The sequence below is a fragment of the Triturus cristatus genome, chromosome 11, assembly GCF_964204655.1.
Source record: "Triturus cristatus chromosome 11, aTriCri1.1, whole genome shotgun sequence".
NCBI classification, from domain to species: domain Eukaryota; kingdom Metazoa; phylum Chordata; class Amphibia; order Caudata; family Salamandridae; genus Triturus; species Triturus cristatus.
In genome coordinates, this window is record NC_140594.1 from 1,120,134,694 (window position 1) to 1,120,157,359 (window position 22,666).

The window sequence follows — 22,666 nt, forward strand, 5'->3', positions numbered from 1 at the left end:
GTCACACAGGCCCTCGTCAGCAGCAGGCTGGACTACGGCAACGCCCCCTCTACGCAGGAACCACGGCCAAACTCCAGAAGAGACTCCAACGCATACAGAACGCCTCCACACACCTCATCCTCGACATACCCTGCCACACCCACATCACTGCCCACCTGAAATACCTGCACTGGCTCCCAGTCAAGAAGAGGATCACCTTCAAGCTCCTCACCCACGCCCACAAAGCACTACACAACACCGAACCAGCATACCTCAACAAGTTTCTCATCTTCTACACCCCGAACCGCCAGCTTCGCTCCACCGACCTCGCCCTCGCCACTGTTCCACGCATCCACAGGTCCTGCGGCAGATCCTTCTCCTACCTCGCGGCCAAGACATGGAACACCCTCCCCACACAGCTGAGACAGACCCAGGACCTACTGACCTTCTGGAGACTTCTCAAGACCTGGCTGTTCGAGCAGTAGCTGCACCCCCTCCCCTGCTCAGCACCTTGAGACCCTCATGGGTGATTAGTGCGCTCTACAAATTAGTGATTGATTTATTGATTATGTTTGAGATGTTCTTTGTAAAACCCTCCACAAATAATGGATTTGGCCCAATCAGTCCATTATGTATAATAAATACTAATCTGGATCCGTATCTGGCCTATTCCGGAATTAGCTGAATATAGAGACTCCTTAAGTGATGTAAGGAATATGGATCGAGCCTTGAGAATACCCTTGTTAAGGTTTGTTTGTGACTGGTGCAAAAAATTGGGTTTGATCAGAATGTGGGACTTGCCTGAATTACTAGTAGGGTGGACAAGCAGGTCTTAAAATCGAGCTACTAGTCTCTAGGCTGGAAAAGGTGTCCACTGGGCGAGTACCACGGAGCTTGCAGCGTGCTTCCGCAGTAGCCGAAACCTAATTCTTGGAATTTTAAACTGCCGCGTGTTGTATTTTGTTTGCTTTATTTTCTTTTCCCGGTTTTAATTGTTCTTACCCACCTCCTGGCCTATACTTGCACTGTAAAATTTAACAAACTCACCGCTATTTTGCGGGTCCGGGCTCACGGGGCTGCTTCGTTTCTATGAGCGCCATCTTGGAGCGGGAAGGGACGCTCTAGCCACCATTCCCGAGCGCTCTAGTGCTCGATTGGGGGTTTAGCCTATATTAGACGCCTGCACTCGCCGGGTCAGCCTGATAAAGGTGTCCACTGGGCGAGTACCACGGAGCTTGCAGCGTGCTTCCGCAGTAGCCGAAGCCTAATTCTTGGAATTTTAAACTGCCGCGTGTTGTATTTTGTTTGCTTTATTTTCTTTTCCCGGTTTTAATTGTTCTTACCCACCTCCTGGCCTATACTTGCACTGTAAAATTTAACAAACTCACCGCTATTTTGCGGGTCCGGGCTCACGGGGCTGCTTCGTTTCTATGAGCGCCATCTTGGAGCGGGAAGGGACGCTCTAGCCACCATTCCCGAGCGCTCTAGTGCTCGATTGGGGGTTTAGCCTATATTAGACGCCTGTACTCGCCGGGTCAGCCTGGAAAAGGTGTCCACTGGGCGAGTACCACGGAGCTTGCAGCGTGCTTCCGCCGTAGCCGAAGCCTAATTCTTGGAATTTTAAACTGCCGCGTGTTGTATTTTGTTAGCTTTATTTTCTTTTCCCGGTTTTAATTGTTCTTACCCACCTCCTGGCCTATACTTGCACTGTAAAATTTAACAAACTCACCGCCATTTTGCGGGTCCGGGCTCACGGGGCTGCTTCGTTTCTATGAGCGCCATCTTGGAGCGGGAAGGGATGCTCTAGCCACCATTCCCGAGCGCTCTAGTGCTCGATTGGGGGTTTAGCCTATATTAGATGGCTCTTTTCTAGCGCAGCGGTGACGCGCAGCGGAAGCGCCTTTTCTGCGCCTGAGTCACGCCAGAGTCCTGCCCGTCTGCGCTCGTCAGCGCTAAGGCAGGGCTAGGGCAGGACTCTCTGGAGGTTGACTATGCTTGCGGCCAATTACCTACTTAGCTTTCGGAAGAGGTTGGGTGGATGTGCGCATGGGGCCCTTGATCCTCTCTCCGGCCCTGTTCAGTGTTCTCGGTGTAGGTTTGAGCTCCCATTGTCTCTGCCTATTAGGGCCCTACAGCCCTCACCAAGTGTTTTCAATGTAGTAGACCGCTCTGCGGTCTCTCACCGGCAAAGTACATTTAAAATATTCCATCTGAATGTGAGATCGTTGGTCTGCCATTATTTAGATGTTTTTACTCTACTTACAGATGAAAGACCGGATATATTTTTCTTAACGGAAACATGGCTACATGACAACGCCACGGCGGCGATAAATCTTGCTCTACCTATGGATTATACTATGTATACCTTACATCGTAACTCAAGAGGTGGCGGGATTGCGGCCGTGGTTAAGACATGTTATCCTTGTTCATGGAATGCCATAGGTATAGCGGGTTGCGAAAGTGCTCACTTTGCAATCTCGATGACCCCACAGTTTACCTTCTCCGGTCTGGTTATCTGCAGACCCCCCGGCCCTGATGCTGCCTTTCGAACTGCTCTTCCAGAGGTGGTCTCTTCTCTAGCCCTCAGATCAGCAAACTTTAGTATAATAGGTGATCTTAATCTCCACATGGATGCCCCTCAATCCTCTGTGGTGAGTAGTTTTCTTGCAGATCTTGAGGCGCTACGATTATATCAGCACATTAATTGTCAGACCCATGTAGGGGGTCACATTCTGGACCCCTTTCTGACGAATCTGTATAATGTGAGTGTATCGCCGCCTAAACCTATGGTGTAGACAGACCACTATCTGGTCGAAGTCTGGATTACTTCGACTGTCTCTCCTTTTAAAAGTACTATACCCGTCGTTTTTAAACGCCCTTGGAGGAATATGAATCTGGAAGATTTCCACCACCTTTTGCTACAACATCTTTCAGAACTCCCTACAGACGTCGCCTCCGGGTATGACCACTTTTGCGAGTGGTTGACCCAAGCATTAGACACTTTAATACCAGCGGGTTGGAGTAAGATCCGGCCGGGCCACTCAAGCCCATGGTATGACGACTCCCTTAGGCTCCTTAAGGTCGCCTGTAAGAGGGCAGAAAGAGCTTGGCGCAAGGCATATGATCCCATTCTTAAACAGGGATATCAGGCCAGCATTAAGCTGTATCACCGAGCTATCTGTAAAGCACGGGCCTCATTTTATTCCTTAGAATTTAAGAACAGTTCTAACCCTACTAAACTAATCTTTAAGGTTTTTAAAGATCTGCCCAATAAGAAAGTCGCAGTGATGGGGAATGGCTCTTTGGCCCACTGTGAAGAGTTAGCATCTTTTTTTGTGGAGAAAGTGGACGCGATCTATAGGTCTTTTCCTCCTCTTATTACATCTAATAACAACATAGGATCTATGCATGTCATTTCCAGTCCATTGTCAGTGATTCCTGTGCCATCCCAGGAAGAGTTTGAATCCTTAGTTGTGAAAGTCAAATCGGGCTCTCCGGCGGACCCTCTGAGACCTGCACAATTTAGGGAATCCGCCGAGATCTGTTTCCCGTCTCTTTATAATCTCATCAGGTTATCTTTCACATCTAGGACGGTACCCATAAAATGGAAGCAAGCCACGGTTATGCCGATATTAAAAAAGCCTACTCTAGATCCAACAAAACCAGAACATTATCGGCCCATTTCTCTGCTTCCATGGATCTCTAAGATCGCTGAGGCTCACGCCAATAATATTTTATCTGGTCACCTTCTAAATACAGGCATTCTTGATCCCTCCCAGAACGGCTTTCGTGCTGGCCATAGCACAGAGACAGCTCTGTTGGCTATGGTTGAGCACCTGCGGAGGATGTTAGACTCTGGACAGACAGCGGCACTGATCCTTTTGGATCTCAGTGCCGCCTTTGACACTGTCTCCCACCCGATTTTGCTTCAACGGTTAAGAGAAGCCGGAGTGGAGGGTGCAGCTCTAGACTGGTTTTGCTCATTTTTGGCTGAGCGCACTTTTAAAGTGTTTACACCTCCCTATGAGTCTACTCCTCGCCACATCTCCCAAGGAGTCCCGCAGGGTTCGGCACTTAGTCCGACCCTGTTTAATTTGTATGTGCAACCGCAGACTGTGGTCACCAATAAATGGGGCCTAACTATGGTGTCCTACGCCGATGACACCCAGCTAGCGGTTGCTCTAAACGGGAACACTGTGTTGGATGCTTCCAATTTTCAGAGGGCCCTCAAGGAGGTGGCAAGCTGGAGGACGGATAACCGCCTCCAACTCAATGCCACTAAGACTGAAGTCTTAGTCTTGGGCAAAGAGGCTCATCTTTGGGAAGGCGACTGGTGGCCATCAGAGCTTGGCCAAGCCCCTATCCCGGTGACACAGGTAAAGAACCTCGGGGTCTGGCTTGATGCCAATCTATCATTTACCCCTCATACAAAAAAGGTGGCTGGTACCTGTTTTGGTGCCCTTCAAAGTCTTAGGCCCATCTTCAAATTTTTCGATGCCTCCACTAGGCAACTCATAGTCCAAGCTATGATTCTTTCCAGATTGGATTACGCCAGTGCACTTCTATTGGGCACCAACCAAGCAGAGCTTACACGCCTTCAGCGTGTGCAAAATGCGGCTGCCAGAATGTTGGTCGGTTTGCCCAAATTCTGCTCAGCTAGGCGTTCCATTCTGGACCTTCATTGGTTACCTGTCGGGCAGAGGATAAAGGATAAAGTTCAAAGCCTTGTGCCTGGTTTTTAAAATCCTAAAGTTTGCCTCTCCTCCCATTTTAGCTCAGACCATCTCCTACTATACCCCTGCAAGAGCATTACGATCAACGGGTCAATTTCTGGCTAATGTCCCTCGTTTCAGAAAAGCCAGGATGGGCGGCCGCTCATTTGGTGTTTTGGCAGCAAGCCTTTGGAACACACTGCCTGTTAGTATTCGTTCTATTCCTGATTTGCTGCCGTTCAGAAAGGCTGTGAAAACATTTTTGTTTCCTCTGGCTTAATGGTTTTTGCGGCTGGGTACCACGCGTCTTGTGTTATGTCACCTGATCCTTTATAGCGCCGGGACGCCACTTGGCTGCGGCATCTGTGCGCTTTATAAATATAAATAACATAACATAACATAGTGTGGCATGAAATAATATCTAGGGGCACTCGGGCCACCTCACCGAGCAGTTCTTGGCATTTAAACCTACTCCTGGCTTTGAAAGCTATATGGGCAATATAACACCACTGTTGGCCGAGAGCTTGTTTATTAGATTTAGAACAGGCTCTTTGGCCCTTCGATCACTCAGCAAAAATTGGAATACAAATTTCTCGTCCGATTCATGTCCAGCTTGTGGCATGAGTTCTGCGGCTCTTGACCATATTATGTTTGCATGTCCTAAATACTGTGGTGTGCACAGAAAATGGTTGCGCCTGATCTGTTTATCCTTGGAGGCACTACATTTCAGAGAGGCGAAACAAATATTACCGACTGACACATCTGGCCCGATTGGTTTTTCTGTGAGTTGGTTCTTGTTTAATATTTGTATAAAGCAGGAGAAGTTTCTGAAACCATTATAAGTTTTAACATTTTAGTGTATGGCTTGTCCCGTGGAAACAATTTTAAGTATTTATGTATTATGTATATAATTGTGTTTATACAGCTAATATTTATCTGCCAATTATCTTTAAAAGTCACTTTTTCGAACATTGCCCTGTATAACATATCACAAGTTTTATATATCTTGGAACCTGGGGTTAATTTTAATTAATAATTTAGGCATTGCAGAGATAAGATTATCTATTTGAGGGTTTATTTTGATATTCCGACTGAAATTACAGTAATGAAATTACATTGCATGAGGTCTGCCGGGATTACGTATTATGATTTGATTTTAATCATCTATTATATTGTATTTATGCATCAAGGATACGGAATGAAGCAAAATATATTATATGTATCATATGGATGTTTTGTAACTTTGATGGTTATGAAACCAGATAAAGAATCTTCGATGATGATTTTCTGTCATTCTATGTTGCCTCCTCGGGCAACCTTTAATAAGCCACTATACTAACTTTGCATCAGGAATCAATTCACCTGATAAGCAATATTATCTAGTCAGGTTCTCATTGATATGTAGCTTTCTTTACATATCTATGTATGTATAAAGGTGAGTCAGACGATTTATTGAGGTATTGCTCTAGTCATAGATATGGCCCCATGCAGATGGAAAGAGCGTCTGGATGCTTCTTGTGAAGCAGTTGCACACGTTACAAATGGCCATTCATTTATTCATTGAATTTGTTCATTTTAGATTCTCTCTTTTCAGGATTTGCATGCACACAGCTTTAGCGTTAAATTACACAGAGGCTTCTATGTGTCAGCTCCGTGCTCATGATTGAATGACTGTTGTCTAGCTAAGTTCCCTTCTCCTTATTCAATGGCTTTCCTCTGTGTTTTTGTGTTATTTCCACAACTGGCACACAATTGATGTACGGAATGCAGAACAAATCAAGACATTCACCCCCATTCAAGAGATCTTGGTTAAATCCATCATTCTTTTGCTCACCATGCCACCCCAGTTTAGACCTGGCCATATGCAAATCAGTCTTGACCCTGTGCCTCATGGGAACAGTTCAGCCCGAACTGCCAAGCCAGGTCCTCCCTGGACCGGAAACAAGCATCCTAGGACCGGTTTCGGGGTTTCACCCCTCTTCAGCCAGGATAGCTTGATTCCAGTGTTTTTGCATTTCCACAACTGCAGCACATTAATTACTTTGCTATTTCATTTTTGATAGGATAAGCGTTATCCTTCCATTGCTGACGTGATGGGACTATTTGTTTTGTTTTTCTTTCACCTTTCCATGGGAGTGCATCACTTACCTCACTGACGTTTTATTTTGTATATATTTATTTTCTTTTTGCAAGGGCTCAACAACTTTGTACAACGGTGGCTTGCTTTTGATCATTTGTGACTGTGCTAAACGCCCCTCCCCCCACAGTCCTGAAGTTTTCTACATTTAAAAAATATATATTTTTGTGACACTGACATCTTCGTTCAGCTGCTAGTCCACTTGCTCATCCCTAATTGCTTGGCATCCCACACATATGTTATCTTTTCATTTACTTGCATGTGCCATGTACATGCAGCCATCCTGTAAAGATTACTTCTACTTTACAGAAACTCATCCAAAGATGGATGCTGCACTGTAGGCACATGCAGGGCAGCCATCTTGGAATGATATTTTTTTTTAAAAGAGTCCAATATACAGATTGTGGATAAGTTAATAAAACAATGTTTAGAGGAGAGAGCGCATGCACTTTGGCACTGGTTAGCAATCGTAAAGTGCTCAGAGTCCTAAAGCCAACAAAGTTGAGGTCAGAAAAAGACAAAAAGACTGCAGTGACCCGAGGGCAATTTTCCAAAACCATGTAATCAAAAAGTCTTGAACCAATATGCATAAAAAAAGGGTCAGTCTTACAAAACAAATGAGCACCCTCAGCATTCATTTATTTCTTGCACAAATGGGAGAAATTATGCTTAGCTGTGACACAAAATCCAAATCTGGAAACACAGAACTTGGGCTGCACATCTCCTGTGTCCCCAGCCAGTGTTTTGCCTCCTGGTGCAGCTACAGCCTCCAGGCATCTGACAGATTTCTTCAGAAAACACATCTTTACTGATGCAGGCCTAGAAAACTCCTAAAAATTTTACCAGACCCGCAGGTCCAGTAACTTGAATAATCTACTCGATCTAAGTGGCATGTACTTGACCTCTAAGCCGGTCTCAATTTCTATGATCCCCAGCAAAAGTATTTTTCAGAGCTGCCTTTTTTCTTCATTATCATAAATGACAGCACCTTCAAATATGTGAGTGCAGCATTTCCGCTGTACAAAAAAAACTCTTTTCGATTGAATAGACTAAAATGTTGCTCCATATATGATAAGAATTTAGTCCACTTACAGGGTACACAAGACCCCTGACTTGCCTCTTAGTTCACTAGTAGCATTGTCTTTGGGGCAGGGGCAGGAATGTTTCTGAGTTCATGTTTAGAAACTCACTGTTAATAAATATATTACTAAACAATTATATGGTAGTGCACTGACATTTACAAGCAGCACATTCTCCATTGGAATGGCCACAAACCTTCCCACTAGACAAGCATACTTACTGATAAAAACAATATAGCGTGTAAGCAATAATCTGTGGAAACTGGGTTTCAGCAAAAATATTTCTTATTTGCACATCACCAAGTAAAGTGTACTGATTTGTTATCATCCTAAGAAAATCTTTTTTTATCAAGCAGTAATGAAAAATATGCTTTCATAACTACTGAAATATATTTTGAAATGTTTCTACAGTTCATTTACAAGCTATTTAAATGTGTGTTAGAATACAACCTGACATCCTACACCCTTTCATTTCACATTCTTCGTACAGCATCTTTGTCAGACAGTTCACTTTACAAAATTATAACTCTGCTGTCAGAGAAAGAAAAGTAAACACCAAAGCCAGGATCAAATAAGCAGCAAATTAAAAGAAGACGAGCTGACATTTGACTCCTTTCTCTGAACGCAGAGCAGATGTGACAAGATAAAATATTTAAAGACATCTTTATAGCACATTCACTCTCTGAATGAACAGAACACATGTTCTTTGTTAGCTCGCCAGAATGGGCCAGGAGGCCCTAAAAACAGCTCGCCCAGATAAAATCTGACTTGCCATTGTAAGTGGGTGAGTAGATTTCTCGAGGCCTGTAATGGCCCTAGCTTGTGCCGCCCACCCATCACACCACCTCCAGACTGGAGACAAATAAGAACAATCATGTCTGAACCATGAAGGAATGTTCATACTAAATACATGGAATGTCCTTTATCTCTCGTGGTCCAGTAGGAGGTGAATGCATAGACTGGAGAAGCGGAACTTGGAGTTTTCGCCAGAAGTTGGCAATGAATATGTGCACTACAGGGTTGGCCTTTCATTTCCGGGGGGGCAGTGACCCCTTCACATTGGTTCATGGGTGGGGAAAATTCTTTGAACCCCTGCAAAGTCAGTGCTACTGAATCACTAAAGAAACTGAAATCATTCCTCCCAGAAAGTAACTTCAGAACAGCTGTTTAAGCCTTCATACTTTTGCATCTGGATGGTGGCAATGGTTTCACAGCCTCTTAAACTCCACACCGGCCTCCTCTGCATCAATGGCCTGTAGAAATATGACTATATCAGTCCCACCCTGATGGAACCCCACTGCTTGCCCCAGCCCACACCATCTTTAAAGCCACCATGACCAGCACACCTGCATTTCTGACTGGCAGACTCACCATCTCCGGTGGCTCTCAGTACAACCGCAGCTGGACATCATCAAAATAAATACAAAGAAGGGCATAAAAGAAATAAAACGGCAAAAGCACTTCACCATCTACACACCCAGGATCTGAAAAAACACCCGCTATCCATCAGGCACACCTGCAGACACATTTCTTTAAAAAACAATACAACATCATGATGCAGTAACAGTTCCCTCTCACTCTTAGATACCAGCTAACCCTCCAATCACAGGTTGGCTGCATCTTTGCTTTCACCTGGTACATTTCTCAATTTCCTTTAGGCCACGTTTGTTCTAAACAAACCCTGTATACACACAGGACAATAATTGACATGTCCATGATTCTTATTTATACATCAATGTATTCCACAAGTATATCCTGAAAATCTTGCATGGGTCCAGACACCTTTGTGGACCAATTGCAATGGATCTACTCTTACTTTAAAAAAAGGTCACATGGACAGTTTAGAAACAAAACTTTCTTCTGACATGTTTTCCACATCACTTGTTAGACCTGTTTTGTCATGCCTTCTTACTTTGGTTTTAGATAGTTGTTATTAATCTTCTTTCTTTACCAAGCAGAAATGTGGTGTAGCTGCTAAACTGCAGATCTTGGAGCTTGGATAATAAAGATTTAATCCTGGCATTGGTGTATGTCCAATAACATTGTGTGATTCTCTGCAAATAATCTTATTTTCATGTTCCTGAAATTATAAACATACTTCATTTGATCAAAATATGTAGTATGTAAAAGTCCACCTGCACAGTGATCTATATCGGTAGAGTCTGAATTACATGTTTCTACCTGCCCCTCTCTCTGTCAGGTCCTTTCTTTAATTACCAACCCACACATGTAACTGTTCAGTGTAAAGCAGCTTATGTTTGAGATATTCTTTGTAAAACCCTCCACAGATCATAAGATTAGGTCCATTCTGTACAATTTATGTATAATAAATACATATTCTGTTATTCTTACGTGGCTTCCTTGGGCAACCTTTAATAAACCACTATACTAACTTTGCATAAGGAATCAATTCCCCTGATAAGCAATATTATCTAGTCAGGTTCTCATTGATCTGTAGCTTTCTTTACATATCTATGAATTTATAAAGGTGCAGTAAGATGGTTTACTGAGGTATTGCTCTAGTCTGAACTTGAGCCCAATCCCTGAGATCCTGGTGGCAGATACTGCCACATAGATATGGCCCCAGGCTTATGGTGATTCAAGACTGACCCACTTTAGGAGTAGATGCTTCAATTTCATTTTTTTAGAGTTGTTTTCCTTTAAGTGTCTGATTGCCAACTGGAAAGGGCGTCCGGATGCTTCTTGTGAAGCAGTTGCGTGCTTCACAAATGGCTACTCATTCATTCATTCAGTTTTTTCATTTTAGATTCTCTCTTTTTAGGATTTGCATGCACACAGCTTTAGCGTTACAATACTCAGAGTTTGCTCTGCAACAGGCCCATACTATTGATTGAATGGCTCTCTTGTCTATCTCCGTTCCCTTCTCCTCATTCAATGGCTTTCCTCTGTTTTCTTATGTAGTTTTCACACCAGGTGCACATTACTTTATTTCATTTTTGATTGGATAAGTTTTATCCTTCCATTGCTGACGTAATGGGACTATTTTATTTTTTCTAGCACTCCATGGGAGTGCATCACTTACCTCACTGACGTTTTATTATTTATTGTCTTTTTGCAAGTGCTCAACAGCTTTGTACTACGGATACTTGCTTTTCATCATTTGTGACTCTGCTAATTGCCCCCCACCCCCACTGTCTTCAAGCTTTCTACATTGTTTAAATATTATTTTTGTGACACTGACCTCTTCATTCAGCTGTTAGTCCACTTGCTCATACCTAATTGCTTGGCATCCCACACATCCGTTATCTTTTAATTTATTGGCATGTGCCATGTCCATGCAGCCATCCTGTACAGATTATTTCTACTTTACAGAAACTCATTCAAAGATGGATGCTGCACTGTACGCACATTTAGGGCAGCCATCTTGGAATGATATTTCAAAAGAAAAAAATCCAATATAGCTGCAGTGTATGCATGTGCATATATGGCTGCCATTTTTGAATGATTTTTATTTTGCTTCAAGAAACATCATTCCAGATGGCCTCTGTTTCTTCCTGCACGCAAGCTATTTGAGGAGCAAAAATGAGCATTGGCAAAGGCAAAAGGTATCTTACGTGCAGTTTGTTTGCTTTGTTTTTGCAAAGCGGTGCAGTGCAACTCAGTCCTATATTTGTGCTGTGACAAATAGACTACTTCTTTGCATTGCAAATGGTTATTTTGAAGGCTTTGCAACAATTCAGCTTCTTGTGTAATAATGAGGCAGAATTCCCCCTGCAAATCTTTGAGAATAGCTGCAAGTGCAGTGATAGAACCTGCAAGTGTCAAGGACTAAACTCTGAATGTATGTCAAGTTTCCTTCTTGTTTGACCAAAGAAAGGGTGACTCCTCCCATTACCCATAGTGCACTGCACTAATACAAGTGAACAGTATTGAGAGTCCCCTGAAGAGGATCTCATTTGAAAGAAAAAGCCATACAGGGCAAATATCCTCCTTTGCAATCATGTAGCTCTTGATTGAGCATGAAGAGTAATACAAAAATCGGTAAGCACTGCACCAAACTCTTCCTGTCATCAAGGTAGAGAAAAAGAGCCAAACAAAGGCATCCACAGAAAAATCTAAAGGGGCTCCTCGGAGCAAAATTCAGGGACCTAAATAGTGGCACCTGTATTGAATGCCATGATGAATAAGGGAACAAATCCATTGCTATGCCTCTAGCACTTGTTAATGTCTCCTTAACATATGATTCAAGCAGGAACTGACATCACAGGAAAAGACTTCATTATGGATTGCAAACATTGAGCACTAATTCCTAGATAGATCACCATTTTGAAATATGTATTTCATTAGGCTTGACTGCGCTCCTTTCTCCCTCATTAAATAGTCACACGAAGAAGAAACCCATGTCCATTTTCCTAAGATAAATCACCAAAGTGTGATTTATTTTTGAAAAGTGATAAATCAGTGACCCTTATGTCCTTCAGAATGCTCTCCCTCCACTTCTTCTTTTTCTCCTGCCTGGTACCCACTATGATGTGGTTGGTGGTCCAGGCAGGAAAACACAGCGGATCCAGCTTTGGATGGCCCACACTGATCAGTGTTGCCATGGCAATGGATGTTGAGGGGCCTGTGTTACGCCCCTGGTGCATAAGTGTGTGCCTGTGTACCCTCGATGTTATTCGTATATTGTGTCAGGTATTTGATAAATAGAGTTAATCTAAATCCAAAAAGCAGGTCCAGCAGACAGTGTGATACAGTGGAAATATCGGTTCGCTCAGTAGTTAGTGCGAGTAATGTCCAATAACACTATCCCCAGAATGAATGCAATGCTGGACATGCCCAGAACATGTGAATCACTTTGGCTTTAGACACATGGCACCGAGGTCTTGTATCTATTGCAGTCTGGTGTATAAGTGTATAATCTGTGGTCAGTATGCTTGTGCAAGATGGGAAATTGAATGCATGTAAAATTGGGCATTCCTGAAGACTTTATGGTGATATTCTAGAATTTCTTCCATTCTCTGTTGCTAAATGTCTTTCCCAGGGAGACCGCCCATTTATTTCTGAGATGACCTAGGGGTAAGTCTGAATCCCAGTCGTGTGGCGTGTCCTATGGTATGTAACGTATGGAGAGGAAGGTTGGTGTTGGGTTCCTTGTGTCTAACAGTCCAGTGAGTGGTTAGTGCTCATGTAATGGTGCCATAAAGTAAAAAGGTGCCATTAGCAGCTGCATTGTTCTTGTAGCTCTGGGATGTTCAGGAGCTTCCCACTTCCCGTCAGAAAATAAATCCCGTAGTGTGGTAATCCCTGCTTTCCCAATGCCAACAATGTTCGGGCTGTGAGTATGTAATGTCCTATGGGTAAAGGGAGGGAAAGACCTGGAGAGTACTGGCATGGTGGGAAAAAGCATTAAAACCCCAGATTCAGACAGCCCAGAGCTGTGCTTAGGTGAAGAGAATGGGAACGTTGACGGACTGCACAAGGTAGTAGGATACTGTGGAGGCGAGCCCCCTCGTAACTGTACCTGTGTCTCCCTTAGCTAACCCAGACATCAGGTAGTTGTGGGAAAAATATGATGCCCCCATGCCGCCTGCTGATGTTGGAAGCTTTCATTTGGGTAACGCCTCCCGTCTTCTCTCCTTCCCTCATAAAGTCAATTAACAGAGAATCAAGTTTGCAAAATTTTCAGGGAGGGGGACGAGAACTGGGAGATTGGTGAAAAAGTAAAGAAGGCAGGGTAGCATCACCATTTTAAAGACAGCAATCGCCCCCCCCTTGGACAGCGGGAAGGAGGTCCAAATCGAGATCTGAGAGCGCAACGATCATATGACCCTGCCTAGGTTGCCCTGTAGCAGATCCAATCGCTCTTGGTAAATCTGAATGCCTAGGTATTTGCATGTGTATTTGGGCCACGGTATGGTTCCCGTGTCCATTTGGGTGTTTCAATCTCAGAGGTTTTCCATACAGAGAAACAGAAGGGATTCATCATGATTGATGTTCAGCCCTGATATGCCGCTGAATTCCTCTATAACAGGTAGCAAAGGATCATACAAACGCAATAGAGGAAGATGATGTGCACACGGTCGAACAAGAGTATGCCCCATTCTCTGACTTGATCCTGCATCTTAGCTTCCAGAGGCTCAAAGGCTATAGCAACTAGAAGAGAAGACAGGGGGCATCCCTGAAGGGTACCCCTGGACACTGGGGGCCCGATTCACAGAACTAATCTGAGACAAAATCCTATACTTACTACTTTTGGTATTCACAGAATGCACTGACTACTTTTGGTTAAACTTACTACTTTTGGTATTCACAGAATGCACTTACTACTTTTGGTTAAACTTACTACTTTTGGTATTCACAGAAGGCGTTTAGTAGTAGTAAATTAGTTTACTACTACTAAATGCCTTCTGTGAATATCAAAATTAGTAAGTTTAACCAAAAGTAGTAAGTGCATTCTGTGAATACCAAAAGTAGCAAGTTTAGGTATTTGTCTCAGATTAGTTATGTGAATCGGTCCCTACGAAAGGATCTGATATATGTTGTCCTGTCTTTACCCCGGCTGCGTAGTTAGTATACATTTATTGGGTCCATCCTAGAAGTTGTGGGATGAATCCAAAACGTCAAAGGACCTGTAGCATTTGGCTCTACATTAATTAGTTAATGCCTGTTACAGGTAAAGAGACAGGCATTCCTATCAGACATGTCTGGGGCGCCTCCTCCATTATTGAATATAGCTGTCTAATGTTAAGAGAGGTGTTACATCTTGGGATAAACACATTCCATTCCAAACAGATTAGGTCTTGCAATAACCTTTCTGGAGAAAGAAGGAAGATTGGTTTATATGATAATAGACACGATGGGTCACGTCCAGGTTTCAGTAGAGAAACAACAGGCAGGAAGGCCCTTAGGTGTTTGGCAGTGTTAAAGAGTTGGTGGAATTTGGGAACCGAGATGAGAGCAAATGTTGTATAAAATTCAGTTGGTAGACCGTAATCAATGGAGTGTGGCCTGTGGGAAGACAGAGAATTACGTTCCTGATTTCTTCTCAGATTGAGGACTGAAGTGTTTTTTTGTATATGTCCGGTACGTGTGGAAGGGCTATATTATCGAAAAGGTTACTAAGGTCTTCCATTGTCGTGAGCCTAACACCCTCATAGAATGAAGTATAGCATGAGTGGAAAGTGAAGTCATCCCTGATTGCTTTGGATGTATAAGCCATGCTAGTAGTCTCTCTTGTTTATCGTGTTCTACATGGGCTTTGGCAATCAATATAAGTGGTCCAGTTAAGGCATCTCAGACATTCCACTAAGGCAGCATATCAGTCACTCGCCCACTCCAGGTCTTTGTGTTTTTTGTATGTTTTCAATTTGGTTTTGATTCCAATTTTTTATTTTGTTTTTAAATGTTGTATTTTATTTGGATGTTTCAATATTTTATAGAAGTATTTTTTTGAGAAACTTTAGGTTTTTTTAATGTAATTATATTGAAGTAATTTGTAAATGATTTGTACTATTTTCAAATTGGCATTATTGGTTACTCATAATATTATACCAATTTATTTTACAAACAAAAAAGTAAAATCATTTTTAAAATTAGATAAATTAGTTTGAGAAATTATTTCTTTCGTTTTTATATTTATATTTTCTTTTTTTTTTTAAATAATATTTTGCCAAAATATGAATCATTTTTATTTGGATTAGTATATATAATTTATTCGAATAATAATTTTGTAAATTATTTAACCTTGGAGGTACTATAGCAAATATCACCCTTTTACTAGGTGACATTTTTTGTAATTTGTTTATAGTGTCGTGGAAATAGTGAAATAGATCATTTTAATCTAATAATATACGTCACCCCTCTAGTGTCCAACTCCTTCCATAAAGTTGTTCAGAATGCTGTGAGAATATTACACAGGTGTCCCATACCTTCCCCAAAGTGGTGTATATGGGAGTGGGAATAGTAAGTATAACCCCTACAATGCCCAACACTTTTCTCAAAGGGGTTTAGATTAAAGTGGTAATAATAAATATAGCTCTTCCAGTCTCCAACACCTTCCCCAAAGTGGTTTACATTTGAGTGGGAATAGTAATTGGTCCAATGTAGGTGCCCAGCACCTTCAACAAAGTGGTTTAGATTGTAGTGGGAATAGTAAATCTGATGTCTTCAGCGCCCAACACCTTTGAGATTGTTACATGTTGTTTCACACACTTTAAATTTTTTCTTCAACATATACATTTTTGTTTAAACACATAAAGCGAAACATTTTCTGAATGTATATACTTTAATAAATATATTGTGAAAATAGATTCAATAGTACTGTTAGTTATTATATATATATTTTACCAAAACATTGTAAAACCTTTATTATATTTTACATAATTGTAAATACTTCAAAATAAAATTAACAACGCATACATATTTATATATTCATGAATTTCTTTAAAATTTCATATATTTGTATTACAACGTAGTCTTTTTTTATTTTCATTTAGCAGCCATTTTTTGTATCACTACTTATATATTTTAGTCTATTAACATCATTGTAAACTGATTTCATTCCCTGTCAGTCATGGTTCCTTGTTGCTTGTCTCCGGATACGGTAAGACAACTTTGAAGTTATTATTTGGGGGTTTGAGGGTAAAAGCGATGTAGCTAGGGGTAGTTGGTGCAGACTAATATAGTGGTTTGTTGTGGTAGTATATATCGCCTTTGCCTAGTAATCAAGACATCAAAGTCAGCACAAATAGATGAGTCCTCAGGGTCAGCAGGTCATTTGAGCATGTTCCACACAACACACTTGCAGCTAATGGGAAACTACAATTGAGTCACCAGAGTTAGAACAAATAGGTTATCAGGGTCAGCAGTTGATTTGAGCATGTTCCAGAACAGACACCTGCTGCCAACGGCAATCAAAGAATGAGTCATCAGAGTCAGCACAAACAAATGAGTCACATAGTGAAGCCCCTTACTGGCACGAGTATTAAAGCACACAAAACAATGACGACATTTACAGTAATACAACATATCCTGTTTAAGCATTGGAACATTATTTGTACAAACATGCTGATGAGATGGACTTTTAATACTTGTTTTAATACTTGTGGCAAGGAGTGTGTGACACACAGGTAGGATATGGGGTACTGGGGTGGTTTCAGATTAACATTTGTGCACATGTATTTGGGCCAGTGTGCTCGCTGCACATGTGAGATTACTGTCATGCGCATCCTGGTAATTGTGCACAGATAGCCTGGTGCAGAAGGGAATCTGACAGATTAGGTGCTGACCTGGACTAGCCTTATATTAGTGGGCATTCACAGCAGGCCATTATGGTTTACTCGAACATCTCTAGTGCTTCACTGTTTCACACAAATAGGTGAAATGTGCTGTTTTGGTCCACTGAGGCCTACACAGTTCTCTGAGGTGTCGAACTGGGACAAACATGCATGCTGAGTTTGAATATGTAAGTTCTAATGATATATGTGTACATCCTATGGGTCGCCAAGAATAATCACATTTCTTTAGCTCATTTCATAATCAGTTTCCGGGACTTTTATTCCCCTGCTGGGCCACGTTATTTACTCTGTTCCCCATCAGGGGGAACAAAGGCCTCCCCACACAAAGAGAGGGATTATCTGTGATTGACTCAGTTTCTGAGAAGGGTGGGTTGGAGAGGAATATCAGAATCTGATAATTAGTTGTCACACTGCACCTAGGGTGGGGCAGCCCTAGTCCACTGAACCAAGGAGGAAGCCAAGACATTAGGAGCCAACACAGGAGGTAGCCCCCCTTTGACGCTTTGATGGAAAGGTAGCTGGCAGTATTGGCTGCTAGTGTTGGAGCTGAGGCCCTCGCAGGCCCTATTTATATTGAAAAGTTGATGCTGCTTTATTGGATTGTCCCAAAATGATGTGCAGGATGTTTAGCACAGGCGTGGAGAGATAATGTGGCATCCTAGGATTGGTCAGGGGTGCCTGGCATCTAGAACTTTCCACCCACACTTATAAACCCCTGCACCAGGAAGAGATAGAGATGAAGACCCTGGATCTGGATGGCAATGACACCAGAATCAGACGGCTGGAATGAGAAGCCACCTAATGCCCTTGACCGACAGTAGTAGAAGGGTCTCTCCAGGGCTGGGACCTGGTGCAGCAAAACCAGCTCCCCATAAAATGCTCCATGTAAAGGACAGGCGCAAAGTAAGCCCAAGATCAAAAAAATCGGCTCAACAGACCGAGTTATGGAATTTTGAAGATTCTGAACTCTGGTCTATTTAAAGGAATGGAGAGCTTGGGTACTACTGATGTAATCCACCATGTTGTGCAGGCTGCAGGGAGAGCTGTTGCATGTATGATTATTCTCCTGTCATTATTTGTATTATTGTCCAGGAGAAAGGGTTTTTCAGTATATGTAGTGGTTAGGTTTTCAGAAAAAGATATGACCTGGTATCATTTGGGAGCAGAAGAGGTTTCTTCTGTGGCCTTTTTGGTGTATGCCATTAATCTTTTTAAATTGGGAATGCCTGGAGGTTGCCAAATTGTGTGCTCAGGAACATTTATGAGCTTATTTTTCTTGCAACAAACTTCTATCTCTGTTCTATTTGGGGGGTGGTTTTGCTCTTCAACGTTAATTACGACATTATTCCTAATTGTGGCTTTTCCATCACAAGCATTACCATAGTATTTTGTACATCTCCAAAGTATGTTTTGGATGTTGTGCTCTCATGGCTTCTTTGCATATCCTATGCGTACTAATGATTTTTTGAGTTTCTGGCAGGTGATGTACATCGCTATGTCTGACATTATATCTGCCAATGTTAGAAGAATATATTAATGGATGATTAAAATGTAGTACATTTAAAGTTAACAATTTGATATGCATTTTACTGTTCACATTTCATGTTTACATGGTTGCTGTCCTTTTAATGTGCTACCTTTTTTATTCTGTTAATTTCTGCTGAGGTGAGAGTCAGGTAGAGCTTGTTTGTCTGTTTCATGTAGAAAGTTCATTTTACTTTTGTGTTTAAAACAATAGTTGTGTTGGTTTTAGGGATGTTTGGTTCTTTGTTTTATTTGTTAGTTTTAAGGTTTTGAGGTTTTTTTTTAAAACAAATATGTGTATTTACTCTTTCAGCTTGCTAGTCAAATCATTTTGAAAGTTGGTGTTTTTGCAGGGCAGGCCAGCATTTTTGTTTGTAATGTTGAAATGGCAGCTACAGATTTGCGATAAAACAGGAAGATTTTTTTGTGGTTTATTTTACCTTAAGAGTTAGACAATGAGTTAAATCACATTTTTAGTTACTTGGTTTATTTTACTTACTTTTGTGTGTGGAATTTAAATTTTGTGTAGGGTAGCTCCTTGAATCTGAATGTAGAATCCAGCAGAACGTCGGCTTTGTTCCGGTGTAGAATGTTTGCTGCAAGGTTTATGTACATTTTCCTCCCTTTTTATATTATTTTAAAAAAAAATTAAGAGATCTGTTCATTACATAGTTTTAGGTTTAAGTTTAGTCTTATTTTTTTGGCAGTTTGTTCCTTGTTTGGTGGATGCTCATTAAAGATCATGTGTAACAATAACGTATATTTATATGTGTTAATATTATTTAAAGTTTGTACAAATTTCTGTTATTTGTTTAGTGATTGTTGTTTGTATTTATGTTAGTTTATTCGTTTCATTTTATTTTTATGTGCTACATTAGTAAAATTTATATTTTTTGTAGTTCTTTAGTGAGTTAATACGGTTTTAAATATAATTTATATTTTATTTTGTCTTTATTTCATATGTGTAATATTTTTAAAAAGTTTTGTTTCTGTTTGGTTATTTTGGTAATTATCTGTTCATAATTAAAAGGTTTAAACCTTTTTAATTATTTAAGCAATATTTTTGTAGTCAATGCTGTTGGAATAGTCAAATATTAGTATATACTTAATGATAACATTTATTTTCCTATATTTCTCTTTTTGATATGGTATTTCAAATATTTTTTATGGCTATAGTTTTGTCAGATGCATTTGTGTATGTCTTGTTTGTCTGTATGATGATGGTTTGTTCAATTATATTTTTGGGTGATATTGTGGTAAATCAATATTTGGGTGGTCGATATTGTGTCATACAACCAGCCATCTTACATATTGGCTCACATTCTTGACCTGCGCTGCGGCACGCCCTTAATAGTGTGCACTAGTGCAGACCTCACTAGGTTTCAAGGGGAGAGGGATGCCGCAACAGGCAGGTGTGTGTGTCTTTACCCATCTCTGGGGGAATGGCTGAGAGATTGCATAGAACCCTTGTTACCCATACTCAGAAAGCACCCTTGTGGATGTCCATAGTGCATGGCACCTCATATGTGGTGCAAAATCAGTGTGCTTCCCCGCAACTTATTTGCCTCCGACTCCCCATCCCCTTTGTAATATGGCACTGAAGCAGAGGGTTTCTGTAATTTGCAAGGGTCACACCAAAGCATATAAGGAAACATCCCCTTCGGATCTCGCTTGTGTATTTTTTGTACTTTACTTGATTCATAATTAAGGCTCCTTGTTTTCCGTTTTCACTGATTTTTACAGATAAATACAGACAGAAAACCATTTATTTTCCTGTTTTTATATGTAAATGTGGATAAACACGGAAATTAGTTTCTTTTCTGAGTGATTCTAAATATTGTCAGACATGACTGTCAGGCCAATAGCTGTGTAGATTGACAGGTAAGCTGTTAACAAATAAATACATTATTGTTATGAGGCTTTAACTTCAGTATGTTGATACTAAAATGTTCATATTTTCATATATGTACATTGATTTATAATCGGTCGGATTTATATTATTGAAATCTGTGATACATTCAGATAAGAGCTTACATTTATCTTTTAAATAAATGTGGAAATGTACTATTTTTCCTTCATTTGTCTCACAAAACCCGAAATAAAAATGGATACATACAGATAAAATTAGCAAAAAAATAAATATGGATAAATACAGACGGAAATGTCAAGAAAATAAATACCATAAAACCGGGAGCCCTATCCATAATTCAGTGATAACAAAGTGCTCCAAGGGTAGAAAAGCGGATGCAAAAGACCCTTGAGCCCCAAGATACTTTATGTCATACATCCCTAAGTGTTCTTATAGATGGCAGATTATTCAATAGCATTCATAATTAAAAATTCACAAAGCTCGGCTCCTAACCATATGTGTCAATCTGTCTCTCCCTGCCGTAGCTCTATGATTTTGCCCCAGGATTGATGCGTCGTGTACCAGGCCCTCACCAGACGGCGCTGAAGGCCTGGAAACAGACACACAAGTATATTCGTCAGGAAATCAATATGCATCAGGAGACCATGGTGGAGGATGCACCCCGTGATTTCATTGATTTGTACCTGACTCAGCTATCCAAGGTAAGGAGTTCTGCTCATTCTCACCTCCCTCAACTGAGTCATTTCTACTGGTAATATCAGAATTATCCTGTTTCCTTCTCTGTTAGCAGCAGAACCACTAAATTAACTTCTTTACAGTTTGTTGTAGTGTTGATCAATAGTATTGTTTCCATTATCTATTTTGCTAGCAATGGGAATAGCAGGGACGTGCACCTGTAATGTAAATATGTATTGTGATAGCTGTAAAGAAGCTCTTCTCCTCCTTAGAGATTTACTATTAATTTTAAGAACTGGTGGTCGATTGAACTTTTCCCTGCTTTTTTGCTGCAAGTGGTAATGCCACTCTTCCCCACTAGCAGGTGCTGCGCTTAGGCCGAGGAGCAAGTAGTGGATAATAGAGAAAATGGTGCCCCCTAATGACAAAAACATAATACGATTGTTAATGAAAGCCCACATCACGTCATCCAGTGCAGCAGGACACTACATGTGGAGCACATCACCAACAACAGTGAACAACATTGCGTTGCCATGTTTTATTAAATGTACACCTTGGGGAGTGATAGGGGCCCTGCAGCCCCTAAGGAGCAGGGAGTGGGCCACCCTTCAGAGTTCCAGGTGAACCTAAGTCCTATGCAAGATGCATGAGTCTCAGGGGCTCCCCACAGCTTTCTGCAGGTGAGCCCATCATTTAGCATTACACCACCAGTACAGTCTGGGGAACTGGCTGCAGATTCAAAAGGTGGGACCCAACAGACACCCTGGCATAAGTGGCAAGTGTTGAATGCATCTAAACAAAAAAAAGCTAACTAGTGTCATCCTACTTGGCAACGTTTTCAGACAAACTACTCTTTCTGCTCATAAACAATTATTACATTCTTTTTTATGATGGCAAATTGTGCTGCTCAATATCGCATTTTCCTTCCATAGCGGTGTCTGTACCAAACTATCCCTAAAGTGGGCTAAGTAAATACCACTTTTAGAGACTGAAGAGAAGGTAAGCTGCAAGACAGGTGGAGCAGAGGCATATCTGTAACCTCCCTGTGGGCTATCATGATGACTGATAACAGCACTAAGCATTTTGGAACTTGTAGTTCTACTTTTCTCATTCTAACATGGGTCTATAAATCCCTAGTTGGTGAGCGCAGTTGACAAAATTCACACTCCTGACATGAGAGGAAGAGCATGGGTGGATTTTCCAAAATAGAGCAACCCCTACCTTATTCACGTCAAAGGTCTACGACACACTAAATTGTGCCATGGTACTATAGCCTTCTTAACTCTACCCCACTTCACTCTACACCGCTCTACTCTATGCCACTCCAAGCCACTCTACTCTGCACCACTCTACGCCACTCCATAATACTATACCACTACACTGTATTCCACTGCACTCTATGCCACTCTACTCTGCACCACTCTACTCTAAGA

At 41.4% G+C, this 22,666-nt stretch overlaps 1 protein-coding gene across 1 annotated transcript in view; it reads left to right on the top strand.

Moving 5' to 3' along the window:
• The window catches only part of LOC146786151 (cytochrome P450 2J2-like), a 110,569-nt gene that overhangs the window by 74,386 nt on the left and 13,517 nt on the right, over positions 1-22,666 (top strand). The window contains exon 5 of the mRNA XM_085635654.1: positions 21,083-21,259. Coding sequence (XP_085491780.1) covers positions 21,083-21,259 — 177 coding nt within the window. The remainder of the gene's footprint in view (positions 1-21,082; positions 21,260-22,666) is intronic.